Source organism: Galeopterus variegatus, unplaced genomic scaffold, assembly GCF_000696425.1.
Source record: "Galeopterus variegatus unplaced genomic scaffold, G_variegatus-3.0.2 Scaffold6718, whole genome shotgun sequence".
NCBI lineage: Eukaryota > Metazoa > Chordata > Mammalia > Dermoptera > Cynocephalidae > Galeopterus > Galeopterus variegatus.
Genome location: NW_007732829.1, coordinates 18650 through 33646, shown reverse-complemented (window position 1 = coordinate 33646; position 14997 = coordinate 18650). Strand labels below are relative to the sequence as shown.

Genomic DNA, 14997 nt, shown 5'->3' with positions numbered 1-14997 from the left:
GTGTATGGGTCTTTTAATTCCTTCTCCCGTGAATTACCTTTTTAATATCCTTTCGCATATTTCGTGTCATTCATTTGCAGGAGCACTTGATTGCGTCGTGGTCGTGCCGTGCTCAGACCGGTCAGGGGCGGGGTCAAGGTTGGGTCGGAGGCTGGGCCGGGCAGGGTCAAGGCTCTGAAGAGAGTCAACGTCTGTAGTGGGACGGGGTCGGGGTGAGGTCAGCCTGTCTCTCAAAGTTCAGGGCCTGTCTGGGGCTGGGGTCAGGGCGGGGTCAGGGCGTGGCCAGGGGGCGGGGTCAAGGCCTGCTCCCGCTTCCCACCCTCTGGCGCGGGTGTCGAGCGATGGGTGTGGAGCCGCCAAGGACCCGAGGCCGGCCGGGCCGCCTGCTCTGGCCGCTGCTGCTGCTGCTACCGCTGTCCCCGAGACAGGAGGAGGCGGCCCCCACCCAACAGCCCCGCGTCCCCAGCCCCTGGCAGGCTCCGGGGGAGGCAGGAGCGAGCCCGGGGGCTCAGAAGGGCCGAGGACCCGCGGGCAGCGGGCCCCAGGGCTCTGCAGCCCCAGACCAAGGTCCCTTTGAAGCAGACCGTGTGGGCACGGTCTTTGAAGCTGGCACACTGGGCTGGAGTGGGGGCCCAGACTGGGGTGCTGGAGGGGGATATCAAACGGCGGGGCGCGGGGGCCGACGGCGGCTGGGGCTGGATGGGGCTGGATGGGGAGGCTAGAGATGGCCAGGGAGGCCCAATGGCTGACTGGCTGGGGGGCCCAGACTTGAGGGGACGTTGGGAGGTGCTGGCCAACAAGGCGAGGAGGCGGAGAGGGCCGGCGAGGCCAGGTGCCCTGTGCTGGAAGTCACCTGAGGCTGTCCTCTCTGCCCTCCCCTCTCAACCAGGTGGCTCCACAGACAGCATCAGCCAAGGTGGGTTGGGGAATCTTCCTCAGGGCCTGGCGTGGGAGCCGTGGATCTGGACAGATGACAAAGGCCTGGCCCTGGGGCTGGGCGGAGGGAGAGAGCGCCAGGAGTGCTGCTGAGGGGCCCAGAGTCAGGTGGGCCCAGGGGCCTCATGCCCCCTCCCTGAGGCCGGGGGACCACAGGCCTGCACCAGGGCACTGCCTCTCAAGGCTGCAACCACAACTCCCCTCCCAGAAGTGTCTTAGAACCAAGGTTGCCTTCATTAGCCCACCCCCTTCCTTTTAGAAATGGAGGATAATGAATCAGAGAGGGGGAGTGACTTTTCCTGGGTCACACAGCACCACAGACTCCTGCCCGTGATTCTCTCTCCCTGGGATACTGGAGTGAGGTGGAGGGGGCATAGCCACTTAGAAGCCATGACCTTGAGCAAGCACCATTAGTAACCTCTGAGACCTTTGGTTCTTTGACCTACAAAGCAGGCATCGAGGCGTGCTGGGGGAAGGAAATAAAGGCACAGGGCCTGGGTCCCAGTCCACTGCCCTGGCAGGCCCACTTAAGGATGAGCTGCTGTGGCCACCCTCGGTCACCCTTGCCCCATTCCCCGCAGGCCTCTGGGTCCTGTTTCCCCCAGAGCTTACTCAGCTGTGCTCGGCCATCTGTCCTTGGTGCTGGCCACTGAAGGCAGAAGCCGGGCAGCCCTCAGTCATTTGGCCAGGTCACTTGTCCTCTGGCCTTGGTTTTCTCATCTGTGAAGTGGAAGAGGGGCCTCTTTGGGGTGGCCTTCAGGGACACCACCTGTGTTGCTAACAGGTGGGTGGGGGGGTGTCTCCACAGTGTGCGGGAAGCCCAAGGCGATAGGGAAGATCTATGGTGGCCAGGACGCGGTGGCCGGCCAGTGGCCGTGGCAGGCCAGCCTGCTCTACAAGGGCTCGCACCTCTGCGGAGCCGTCCTCATCGACTCCCGCTGGCTGGTTTCGACCTCCCACTGCTTTCTCAAGTGAGTCTTCCTTCCGTGGGGCCCCCAGCAGAGGGGCTGGCAGGGGAGGATGATGCGGGGGAGGAGGAGGAAAGAGGGCTGGGGTCCTGCGCCTTTCTTCTCAGGGCTTCCCTCTGGGGCGGGCTCCTGCCACCAAACACACGTTGTGTTTTGCTTTGACCTGCAGAACCCTACACCTGGACTGTCCCCACTTGCCACCCAGTGCTCCTTCATGTGCCCAGACCCTCCTCATCCTTCATCCTCAGCTCCAGCAGGGAGCCCTCGGCACCCTGTGTCTGTCCCCCCAGCAGTGACATGCCCCGAGAGCACTGGCAGTGGCTGCAGGGCTTCTCCTCACTGTCCACACTCCTGAGTCACACTCTTGGCAGGGACCTGGGACTCTTCAATACCACCAGTGCCAGGCAATTCCTTTATCATTCATGTAAAACTGCATGCCTGGGAGGAGCCGTGGCGGCCACAGTCCCTGAGTGCCAGGTGGGAGGGGTGGGCCCTTGACCTTGGAGAACAACATGGACGGGCAGGAGTCTAACTCCTCTGACCCTCCAGGGTCTGACTCAGATCCCAGCTTCTGAACAGATGTGGAGGGCCCAGGAGTAGGGTCCCCACGGTCCAGGTCAGGAGTCACAGATGGGAGCTTCCTGGCTTTGAGACCCCAGCTGGGTTCTGTTGGCAACTACCCCGTGCCACTCTCACCTGAGACCCTCTATGGCACAGGGGATGGCAAGACCCCATATCTAGGGGTCTCCGTCCTTTCAGGAAGGCGAGACACAAGCTCCAGTCGTGTGATGCGGGGGGAGAGAGCCGAGAGGGGGTGAGAAGGGCAGGCTCTCAGGTGGGGGGTCGAGAGCAAGGCGGCTGTCGGGGAGGCCTGGGGGCTGCAGGGGCTGCCCGAGGGAAGATGGGCGCAGGGAGTGTGGGGAGGGCCTCCCCAGTAGGCGGTGGCCGGTGGGCGGTGGGCGCCTATTGAACAAGGCCATGAAGGCGGGAGGTGACCCGTCGTGTTGGGGAGGCAGGAGAGCCTCAGTGTCGGGCCCATCTGTGCGCTTAGCCAGGCCTTTCTGAGCGCTCCCAGCGACGCGGACAACCCCCTCAGGGAGGGGAAGGAAAGGTGGTCAGGCCGGGGGCGGGCTGGCCTCGGAGGCCCTCAGAAGCTCGGGCTGGAGCTGGGATTGAGCCAGAGCTCCTCTTGAGTGACATAAAAGGGCTTGGTTTGGAGACCTTAGCAAGGACCCATCCAGCGGTAGGATTCTCTGCTCCTCCGATTCAGGGTGTGATGGGAAGCCACGTATCCCAAGACCGTGAGTAGAATATCCTTCAGCCTCAAGGAAGAAGCAGTCCTGACTGTTAGGAAGGGGGCGACAGAGCTGCTGGGAACCACGGCGAGGTGGAGGAGGCCGGGAGGTGTGGGCAGTGAGATGAGCATTCAGGAAGAGGGTGCTGGCCCCACACCCAGGGACGACTGTGATCATCATAATGGCACTTTCTCCTCCAGCAAATCCCAGGCCCCGGAGGACTATCAGGTTCTGTTGGGAAACACCCAACTGTACCAGCACACCCAGCACAGCCAGAAGATGTCTGTGAACCGGATTATCAGCCATCCGGATTTTCAGAAGTTCTACCCCTTCGGGAGTGACATTGCCATGCTGCAGCTGCACCTGCCCGTGAACTTCACTTCCTATGTCGTCCCTGCCTGCCTCCCACCCCCAGACATGCAGCTGCCGAGCAACGCGTCCTGTTGGATAACTGGCTGGGGAATGCTCACCGAGGACAGTGAGAGGGTGTGGGAGAGGCAGAGGCTGAGGGAGGGGAGGACAGGGGAGGAGGAGGAGGAGGAGGAGGGAGGCGAGGGGAAGGAGGGAGCGGTGGCTCCACTAGGCAAGCAGGCCCAGGCTGGTTTCTGAAGCCACTGGTCCTTGGCCTGATGTGCCTCATTTCCATGACCTGAAAGTTGAGGATGGGACCACCTGGGGCCATTCCCATTTTGCAAGTGTGCGATTCCATGGCTCCAGAATCCCCTGAGTCCCAGGCTCTGAAAGTCTGCGAATCTTTGACTTTCAGCATCAAGGGTCTGGGTTCTTTGGGTCTTCATGGTCCTTGATTTTAATGCTTTTCATCAGCCATGGGTCTGAGATGACTTGATTCAACTCAAAAGTCAAGCTTGGGGGCTGGCCCATTCCAGGTCCCCACCACACACCTTGATTTTCCCTTGCCATAGAAGATATGTGGGGAAAAGCGGAGAGAAAACATTGTGGCTTCTGACCTCTGAACCTGAACGATCAAGTCAGAATGGTTACAACACGAGGGTGTCGAGCCTCTCCCGACCTCACTTCGCTCTTATCCTAACCTAGGCCAATGTCTACTTCATACTCTCGTTAGGTGAATTGAGTAACAGAGAAGGAAGTTTTGTTTGTATAGATTGAAAGAAGAAAAATGTAGGCAAAGACTTATGCATAAGAGTGTTTTTTGAAGGAAGTGTTTATGGTTTGGGGAAATGCTTATGCTATAATGTTAAGGGGGAAAGAAAGAACATACTTGTAAATGTTTTGGGGGTCATAATTCGTTACAGAGTTTCTCAACAGAGGTGCTACAGGTATTTTGGACAGAACATGACTTCATTGAGTGGGGCTCTGCTGGCATCCCTCGCCCTTGCCTAATAAAGCCAGGAACACTCCCAATCATATGACAACCAGCCTCCTGCATTTACATACACACATGCACATGCACACACACGCATGCACACATGCACACACACAACGTGCACACACATGCATGCACACAACATGCACACACACACGCACACACGCACACACACACACGACTGCTTACTCTCTGACTTGGTTGCACTGCACTGCTACCATCTTCTTGCCTGTAGCCCCTGAACTGGCCTCCCAGCTTCCACCCTTGTATGCCTCCACACAACTACCAGAATATTACTTTAAAACTTTGGTCATGTCACTTCCCTGTTCAGTACCCTCCAGTGCCTTCTCATCTGTGCTTAGAATAAAATCCAAACTCCCCACCTTGGCTATAAGGTCTTGCATGATGCCGGCACCTGGTTCATCTGGTGCTGGCATCTGGCATCTGCCTCATCTCCTACTGCAATGCCTCACACACACACACACACCCCAGCCACATGGGCCTCCTTGCTGCTTCTTGAATATGCCAAGGCCGTTCCCATCGCAGAGCCTTTAGCTTTGCTGTTTTCCCTGCCTAGCTCACTCCATCGTCTCATCTTCGCATGACTGGTTTCTACTTTACATTTACAATTCAGCTCCTCCCGTGAGTTTTACTTAATCATTTATATTAGTCCATTTTGTGTTGCTATAACAGCAATACCTGAGACTGGGTAATTTATAAAGAACAGAGGTTTATTTGGCTTATGATTCTGGGACAGCTGCATCTGGCACAGGCCTCAGGCTGCTTCTACTGGTGGTGGAAAGAGGCAGGCAGCCAGTGGGTACAAGCAGATCACATGGTGACAGGAAGCACGAGAGAGGAAGCAAGAGAGAGAGAGGAGGTGCCAGGGTCTTTTAAACAACCAGCTCTTGTGGGAACTAATAGAGCGAGAACTCACTCAGGCCCTCCCGCCCCCAGGGAGAGCATTAACCCATTCATGAGGGATCTGCCCCCATAACTCAAACTGCCACACTGGGGATCAAATTTCCTCATGAGTTCTGGGAGGACAATACATCCAAACTCCATCATCATTTGAGCTAAAAGAGGCCACCCCTACTAGCACATCTGTTTTATTTCCTTCATACCACTTAATAGATCAAAAGTAATTTTATTTATCTACTTCACTTACTGTCTCTCCCAACTAAAAATGTGTTCCTATGTCATCAGTGTCTAAAAGACACCTAGCATGGGGGTAGATGAAGAGAAGAGTGATTGGGTGAGTGGATGGATGGGTGGATGGATGGATGGAAGGGAGAGAGAATGGATGGACATATGGATGCGTGGATGGATGGGTGCGTGGATGGATAGATGGATGCATGGATGGAGGATGTGTGGATGAATGGATGGATGGATGGATAGAAGGACCAGTGAATGGATATGAGGATAGAAGGATGGGTGAGCACATGGATGGATGGATGGTTGGTTGGTGTTTATGTGGGTAGATGGATGTGTGGATAGAAGGATGAGGGAGTGGGTGGATAGTGGGTGATGTGTTGATAGATGGAGGGGAGGATGAGTGGGTGACTAATGGAGGGATGGATGGAGAGATGGATGGAAGTGCTGATGGATGGGCAAACGGATAGAAGGACGAGTGGATGAATGGGGTGTGTGGGAAGATGGTAGATGGAGGAAGGAATGGGTGAGTGAGTGAATGGGTGGGCAGGCAGGTGGATGAAGAGGTGGGAGAAGAGTTAGTGATAGATGTATGGAGAATGGATGGGACAGTTCATGAAAGAGTAGGTGGGTGAGTGAATGTTTGCTAAGCCGCAATGAATGGGTCGTGTGTTGGCAGGTTTTGCCTCTTGTGGACTAGGAGAGGTGTGGCCTGTGGCTGTAAGAGAGGTGGAAGTAAAGGGTGAGTATGTGGAAAAGTTTGAGAAAAAGGAGAGGAGCTTATCAAGGATGGTAGAAGACTGAAGCAGTGTTGAGAGCCCAGCTGCTTTGAGAAAACCCACGTTTGGTGGGTACTGGGGTGCAGTGGGCAGAGCGGGAGTGCAGAGTAGCCTGGGCTTCCTTGGCTCACCTACGCTGCACGTCACTGACCTCCCCTTATCTTTGCAGTGCACCTGTCACCGCCCTTCTCTCTCCAGGAGGGTAAGGTAGGCATCATTGAGAACACGTTCTGTAATATGTTATATGAGCAAAGAACTGGAAAAGACAAGAACTACCCCGTGCGGGAAGAGATGCTGTGTGCTGGGGACTTCTCGACGGGAAAGTCCATCTGCCGAGTGAGTGAGGCCATGTCTGCTGTTCTCTTGCCTGTCCTCCTGACTTTGGTCTCCCCAGGGGGACCTGTGTTGTTGCCTCTGCTCTCTGTGGAGCCCCCTGCACTTCCTGTTTTCTCCCCTCTGCATATTTTCCCGGGGCTCCACTTCTCGGCCGTCTCCCCCAGACTGTTCCTTTTCCCAGCCCATCCCAGCGTGATGATGTCTGCTGGAAGGATCCATGCACAGCCTCCATTTTTGTTGCATATTTTAAATTTTTACTGAAGCATAACATACATCGGCAAGAGTACATGATTCATAAGTGCATAGTCTGAACCTTCCCATAATGACAGACATGTTCCCAGCACCCCACAAGCCCCACTCATGTCCCCTTCTTGTCACCAATGCCCAAGGGTGACCACCATCTTCACTTTCAACCCCTTAGAGTAGACTCTGAGTTTATAGTTGTTACTCTGTGGTGTCCTAACGTCGTATGTGTGAGACTTACCCATACTGTGACACAGTGACAGCTCGCGCTTTCTGGCTGCTCTGTAGTGCACTGTGTGTGCACTGGATTCTGTTATCTGCTCTACTCTGGGTGGGTATTTGAGTAGTTTCCAGGTGGGGGGTACTGCACGTAGCAGTGCCCTACACACTTTGTACTTGTCGTTGGGGCACAGATGGACACCATGTATTTCCTATTGTCCACAGAAGCCCACGGGCACGACCTCTGGAGGAAAGGCGTGTGCCCCGGCTGGGGACAGTTAGCCCGTAGCCCGCCACAGTGGCCAGTGGGGAGCTCATATCTCACCAACACTCGACACTTCATTTTTTCTTATTGGGGCCGTTTTGGAGAGAGTGTAGTGATTTGTAGTTTTAATTTACATTTTCCTGATGACTAATTAAGTTAAATATATTTTCATATGTTTATTATCATTGGATATCTTCTGTGGTTTCAAGTTTGTTTGTGTTCCATGACCCCCCCGCCCATGTTCCTGTTGGGTCGACTGTCTTTTTCTTCTAGGAGCTCTTTATGTATTCTGGATATAAGTTCACTATTGGACATAGGGATTGTGAAGATCTCCAACCCTTTGTAATGTCCCTTTTTACAGATGAGGAAACTGACACCCAGAGATGGAAAGTGGCTAGCCTACAGAGAGGAGGCACAGCCTGGGCCCAGGTGTTCCGACTCCGAGGCCAACCCTGCCTCTACCACACCTGCCACAAGGTCCAGCCTCCTGAGCTGGCATTTGCAGGTTGAGCATTTGCATAGAAGCCGCCATGGAGTGGACAGGAAAGTAGTCAGAGACATTGCTCTGCTGCCTGGGCCTGCCCTGTGACTTCAGATGGTCTCTTCACCTTCTGAGCCTGGGTCCTCCTCTGTAGTGTGAGATTCTGAGGTCTCTTTCATGGGCTTCTTGAAAGGATTGCGTAGTGGGTTGAGTAGCATCTGCCAAAACTCATGTCCACTCAGAACCTCAGAATGTGACCTTATTTGGAAATAGGTCTTTACAGATGTAATTAGTTAAGAATCTCAAGACGAAACCATTCTGGACTTATGGTGAGCCCTAAATCCGATGATTGGTGTCCATATAAGAGGGAAGGACAGAGAAAGACACACAGAGAAGGCCACGTGAAGAGATTGGAGTGAAGTTGCCCCAAGCCGAGGATCACCTGGGGCCACCAGGAGCTGGGAAAGACAAAGATGGATCCTCCCCTAGGGCCTTTGCGGGTAGCCTGACCCTGACAACACCTTGAGTTTGGACTTCTGGACTCCAGAACTGTGAGAGAATAAATTTCTTTCTAAGCCACCAAGTTCACGGCAATGTGCTACAGCAAACCCCTGGAAATGAGCACATTTAGTTAAGGCCACAGCACTAAACAAAAGGACAGATTGAAAACTAGAACGAGGTCTTGTTGCCCCACAGTCGGAGCACTGAGACCCCTGGCCGTGAGAAGGACCGGCTGACAGCACTGTTGTCATTACTGCCCCGTGATCCGCCTGAGCCAGAGCGGGGAGCTCGGCCCACCTGCCCCGTGGTGGGAAACTGCCCTGGGTTTCTTGGTTCCCAGGCCACGTGCCCTGTCTTTCCTTCTTTCTGGCTGTCTTGTCTGGCCCACCCTCCTCACAGAATCAGCTGCACCCACAGGTGAAGTGAGGAGACTGTGGCGTGCAGGGGCCGGTGGGGGGGTGTCTGCCCCCAGCCCCCAGCCCCCAGCCCAGCTGGAACCCGGGCCTCCTTCACATCGTTCTGCACCTGGCTTCTCCTGCGAAGCCTGTGCCCATGGGCCTCTGGGCAGCGACCTTGAGTGTATGCCTGTGGGACGTCCCATAGTGCCCCCTGGACGCCGCCCCTTGTCTAGTTCCTTCCGCAGGGTGAGGACATCACTGAGCAGACGCCCCTCCCCCACTCTGCGTCCTCCCTCCTTGGCCTTTCAGTCACCACCACTTGTCTGTGACGTTCTGTCTGGACTCTTATCCTGCTGAGTCACCTGCCTGGCGTGTGCTGTGATGAGCTAAGTTTTCCTCAGCCATGAAATGGGGTCGCTAACAGCCTCCACTTCATAAAGTTGCTGTAGAAACTTTACCTTACATTACATCCTGGCATTAGCAGGTGCTCAACAGGTGTTGGCTTTTCTGTTCCTGGCCTGGCCCGTCGCCCTCCACCTGCGTTGTGCTTGTTCTTCTGGGCCTGCAAGACCTTCCTTTCACTCAAGGTGGAACTGACCACTGTGGCCCTGGCCCCGCCTGACACGCGCCCACTGTGGTTTCCTCTGTCTCTACAGTAGTGCCAACCGCAGCTCACTTGTCATGGGGTACATTATTGTAGGGACTTCTTCTGCCTTCTCTGAGCCCCCAGGGGCCAGGGGGCTGCTGGAGTCCTTCCCATTCTCCCCAGACTGGCTCAGAATCCAGCACGATGTTGGCAACCACATGGCTCATCTGTGTGAGTTGCTGAGGCCTGAGTGAACAGGAACCACCGCCTGGAGGATCAGGCCTGCCTGTGGCCTGGAACGAGCTGGGTGGTGGGACACTGTGAGGAGGGGCAGGGGCACTCTGGATGGGGAACCTCGAGGGAGGGGCTGAGACAGCGAAGGCACATTCCCACTCTCAAGAAGACCCTGTGCACGAATTTGCTAGGGCCACAGTAACAAATCACCACAAACCGAGTGGCCAGACAACAGTTCTGGAGGCTAAAAGTCTAAAATCAAGGTGTTGGCAGGGCTCCTTCCTTCTGGGGGCTCTTGGGGAGACTGTTTCCCGGCCTCTTCCAGCTTCTAGAGGCTGCCACATTTCCTGGTTCGTGGTCTCTCCCTCCATCTTCAAAGCGCATCAGTCTGACCTCTGTGTCTGTTGTCACATCCTCTTCTCTGACTCCGACCCTTCTGCCTCCCTCTTTCCCTTATGAGCTCTTTGTCGCCCATCTCAGGGTCCTCCACTCAACCCCATCTGCAAAGTCCCTTCTGCCCCATAAGACAACATATTCACAGGTACCGGGGGTGAGGACGTGGATGTCTTGGGGTTCCTTAAGCGATGACCACACTGTGTCACACCCTCTGTACCCTTCAGGCCTCCGTTCCTCAGCCCTGACCCTCCTCGCCCTCAGCCCACGTCTTCTCATTTCACTGAGGAGATGGAAGCAATGGACTGTCACTCGCTCATCTAGGCACACAGCCACCCACCCCTGCCCCGGCCTGTTGTCCCAGAGCCCTCATGGCCCAGCCGGGTGGGTACTCGGGCTCCCCCCAGCTCCATGTCCTCTGCCCATGTCCCACGGAAATGACAGCAGCAATCCTCTGCAGCCACTGCCCGATTTCTCTTCCTGCCTCCTCTGGAGTCTCCTCCCAGAGCTGACCGCACCAGAGCTCTTTAACCCACTCCACTCCGGCTTTGTCCACCCGTGGCACGGAGCCACTTTGTCCATAGCTTCTGTCTTGCCAGAGTCATCGCTCCCTCGATGTGTCACTTGTCACATGCAGCCCCTCCTGAGTGCCACACCCAGCTGCCCCACCGGGACTCTGCCATCCGTTCCCCTCAGGCTTCAAAATGCTGAAGGCCCCAGAGCTCAATCCTCAGACTCTTCTCTCTCTGCGCCTTCTCCTTGGTTGGTGGGAAAGGGTCAGATGTGACATTTCCTTTGGCTCCTTCTTCAAAATACTGTCCCAAGTCTGACTGTCTCTAACGGCCTTGGCCCCCTCGCTCCTGCAGTGCCTCCCTGGTCTCCCCTCTCGACCTGGTGCTTGACATCCGCCCCTTCTCCACACAGCACCAGACTGGCCCATTTAAACAGGTCCTGTCCCCTGCACAATTCTCCAAACTCCCCCCCCATGCCAGCCTGTGACTCCCTCTGTCCCTGCGCTGCAGACCCCCTGGCTGCCACCTCCTCTCCTTGTTTGCACCACCTGCACCCTCTGTTCCTGGACCTTGGAAAGCCAGGTTCTGTTTCCTATTTCCACTCAGCTCAGGAAAGCTGTCTGTGACATAAAGGCCATGTAAAGGGTCTGTTTGCTTGTCTACAGTGCCATGGGGGAGGGGCGTTGTCTTTTCACTCTGCGTTTCTCAAGAGCAGTGCCTGCACCAGGATGCTCAGCAGGCCTGTGGGCTAAGTGGACGGAGGAGCCTGCTGTGGCCCTGCCACCTCCCACTGCCAAGGCTAAGGCCCTTTCTTTGGGCCTCACCTTTTGGCCTGTGAAGTAGGGACTTTCCAGCTGGATGATCCCACCCTGCAGCACCCCAGGACTCCAGTAACTCCCAGCAACTTCCTGGAGATCCTCGCCCACTCCCCTAGTGATGTGGGCTACCTCCCCCAGGCCTAGGCCTGGGCATTTTCTAAAGATGCTTAACAAGGAGTTGAGAGAGACCCAAAGACCCAAAGGAACAAGAAGGGGACTGGACAGGTGCACTTTGCTGCGGCTCAGGTTTACAAGAGCTGGGGTCTGCACAGAGGCATCAACTGGCCCGGCTCTGCTAACAGGCTCAGCCCCTCTTTGGCCCCATCCATGCAGAAGTCTCCTCTGGGCCCCAAGCAGCATGTTGTCTTGGGCCCCTGGGCAATGGGTGCAGAGGGTGGGGTCCACGTGTGGGTAGACTCAGATCCATGACTGTCCACCATTAGGATCAGCCAGGAGCTTCTTGATGCTTGACTCCAGTGTCCCAACACTGAGATTTTGACCTGGTGGGTCCACAGTGGGATCCTGACTCAGATAGCGGGGCACAGAGTACCCCATGGTGGCACCTGGTGTCTCTGATGGCCCAGTCTCCCACTTCCACCGGTGCTAACCCCCCTCTCTCTCTCCTCAGGGTGACTCCGGGGGACCCCTCATCTGCTACCTCCCCGATGCCTGGGTCCTGGTGGGGCTGGCCAGCTGGGGCCTGGACTGCCGGCATCCTGCCTACCCCAGTGTCTTCACCAGGGTCACCTACTTCACCGACTGGATCAACGGAATCAGGAGGCTCACTCCTGTCCCTGACCCCGAGTCCGCTCCTCTGGACACCAGGTCCCCCCCACTGCCTCCGAGGGCTGCTGCCTCACCCGGGCCCGGCACCACCCTCGTGCCTCCGCAGACCTGGCTGCTGCCGCCCCTCATCCTCAAGGCCCTGCAGCCAGCCCTGTGGTGACCTCGGAGTTCCCTGGCTCCTCCTGACTCAGTCCCCAGTCTCCATGCGGGACCCCTCCTCTCTCAGCCCACCGTCTCTCTAAATGCTTCTTTTTCCTCAGCTTTTCTGTCCATTAACTGTCTTTCCCCAACCAAGCCTGGCAAAACCAAACTAGACCAAATAAAAGTCCTGCCTGGCTCCTCCTGAAGCCACACAGCCGTCCGGGCCCTCCTGCTCCAGTGCCTGCCCTCCCCTGGGGTCAGCGATCTGCCTCCCTGGGTGAGGATCTGGACCTCACTGAGGGCTTCCAGGAGGAAAACAGGAGAGGGGGGCACATTGAAGGGACGTGGCTGCTCGCAGGCTGCTCATGACTTGGGGAGGCCGTTCCTTCAGAGGAGGCAAGACTTTGCACCCCTTGTGCCAAGTCTGGGGGAGCAGGGGCTTCCGTGAGGTAGAGGAACAGCGCTCCTGGGGCATGTGGGAGGGAGGGCTGACTCCCAGAGGAGACGGAGGGAGGGAGGGGAGACCCTGGAGCATGCAGTGACTGAGTGGGAATGGGGTATAGGACCCAGGCCATGAGGAAGGGGGTCGGCCAGCGGCTAGAGGGCTTTCAGATGTGGGTGGCTGGGGAAAGGGATGGGGAGCAGGTGGAGGAGGCCCCGATGCCTGGCCGAGGGCTGACGTTTAGGCCAGAAATGCTCAGATCCTTATTCCTAGGGTCAATTCCCAACACCTTCCTCACCTGCCCCCATAGGTCCTGCTCTCCCCAAGTCTGCAGGAGCCTGACCCCCCACCCACTAGCTTCTAACCCTGCATGAACCTGCTCCCTGCTGTCCAAGGCCCCAGGCCAAGCCTGCCTGGAATGTCCACATACCTCCAGCAGTTGGAGCCTGGTGTCACTTTTGCTAGTTAGCTGACCCAGGACTTAGTGGCCTGGCAATAAGACCTGAAGTAGGCTGTCCTTCTTACAAGTCTGTGGGACAGAGTCCTGGTGCAGCCAGCAGGAACCTGGCAGGCCTCACGGTGCAGGCTGCCCCAGCCTTCAGAGCCCACGATAAAGAGTGAGGGCTCCCACTTAGCACATGTCCATATGGATCGGGCGCCAAAGGGTTCAGTGAAAATTCTTTCTTATCTTGGTATTGCTCAAATTTCTGGACCCTCACTGGCAGGAGGGTGCAGATGGACTCACATGCGCACCAGCACCAGGATCTCACTGGTTCAAATCCTCTGCTACTCATGCAGGCACTCTCATCCCAGAATAATCTGTAGGACCTCAAGAGTGTTTTCACAGGGTCTCCTCCTGTAGGGATGTTTCTGGCAGTTCCTGTGTCCAGCTGGAGCTACACCACTGAGGTTCCACTGAGCCTAGCTGTACGCCCGCCACTAGTGTCTGGCCTTAGAGCTCAGCAGTCTCTGAAGGGGGCGGCAAAAGCACTCTCTCCCCTAGTGGTGAGCTCAGTTACAGACCCTGGGAAGACAGGGAGTCACCGAGACAGCATGTGGTCCACACGTGTTCTCAAGGTCAGGGAAGCTTGGGTGGTTCGGTTAGTATTAGCAACACCACTTGCCCCAGAGTTACTGTTCTCCTCCCAACTGTGGTGGCCTCAAGTGGCCCTGGGGGCCTACGAGTCATACACCCTGTCCCAGGAGGTAGGTGTTTCACTGTCTCCCCAGATATCCTCAGACCTTTAAACCAAGGAACCCCAGCACATGCCTGCTCCACATGGCCTCAAGTGGCCCTGGGGGCCTACGAGTCATACACCCTGTCCCAGGAGGTAGGTGTTTCCCTGTCTCCCCAGATATCCTCAGACCTTTAAACCAAGGAACCCCAGCACATGCCTGCTCCACACAACAGATCATCCAAATCTCAGCTCCAGCCCAGCCAGTTACCCAATTACCCAAAACCAAACTAAGTGCTCAGTATTATTACCCTGGTTTAGTTTCTTTTTAAGATCAACTGAAGCCTATGAGGGATGAGTAGCCTTTCAGAGATGACACAGGTAGTAAGTAGTGGAACAGGAATTCACACCCAGGCCCCTTCTGAGAGAGCTGGACCACCTGTGTTCTTCCTGTTCCCATAGGCTGCACCCTGATGCCTGTTACACAAGCCCCAGACACCAGAAGAAACTTACTCTGACCTGTCCCCAGAGCAAGCTACTGAAGAGAGAGACTGGGGTGGGGACTGGAGGGGCCTGGAGGTGTCATTGGGGGAGAAGGACTTGAAAGGTCTGCCCATGGGGGCTGCCTACCCTCCCAGATGGTCAGTGGCATGGGCTGCTGCTCTTATTGCTAAAGTCAACCCCAGACAGGCCATGGAGGCGAAAAAAAAAAGAACCAAGATCAATTAGAGATTTCTGGTTTCCAATATGGAGTGTAAGGAGCTTGGAAGTCATGACTTCCATTCTCAAAACAAGAAAAAGGCTGAACAAACTGAAAATAAATAACTCTTCTTAGATTCATCAGAGAATTGAGGTCACAGGTCAAGCTGCTGCCCTCAGAATTGGAGAGACAGACAGGTACAGAGAATTGCAGCTTACCTGAAGGCAGGCTCAGGAGCAGACACTGACTGCTGGAGTCAGTACTGGGGTAGTAAAACCTAAACTGTAACTGA

General features: G+C 55.9%; 1 protein-coding gene across 1 annotated transcript; it reads left to right on the top strand.

Annotated features, from left to right (window-relative positions):
* Positions 1-741: 741 nt before the first annotated feature.
* LOC103606596 (putative serine protease 47) lies at positions 742-12424 on the top strand. The gene is made up of 5 exons (XM_008591172.1): positions 742-916; positions 1721-1907; positions 3400-3677; positions 6645-6811; positions 12090-12424. Exons 1-5 carry the CDS (start codon positions 742-744, stop codon positions 12405-12407), a joined length of 1125 nt encoding a protein of 374 aa, XP_008589394.1. The 3' UTR covers positions 12408-12424.
* Positions 12425-14997: the final 2573 nt, after the last annotated feature.

What these genes read in the sequence shown, in the direction of transcription:
- LOC103606596 (XM_008591172.1), top strand. Translation starts at nt 742, where the DNA reads ATGGCTGACTGGCTGGGGGGCCCAGACTTGAGGGGACGTTGGGAGGTG. An exon ending in CACAGACAGCATCAGCCAAG is followed by an intron (nt 917 to 1,720) that starts GTGGGTTGGGGA and finishes TGTTGCTAACAG; the next exon opens with GTGGGTGGGGGGGTGTCTCC. An exon ending in GGGAATGCTCACCGAGGACA is followed by an intron (nt 3,678 to 6,644) that starts GTGAGAGGGTGT and finishes TTATCTTTGCAG; the next exon opens with TGCACCTGTCACCGCCCTTC.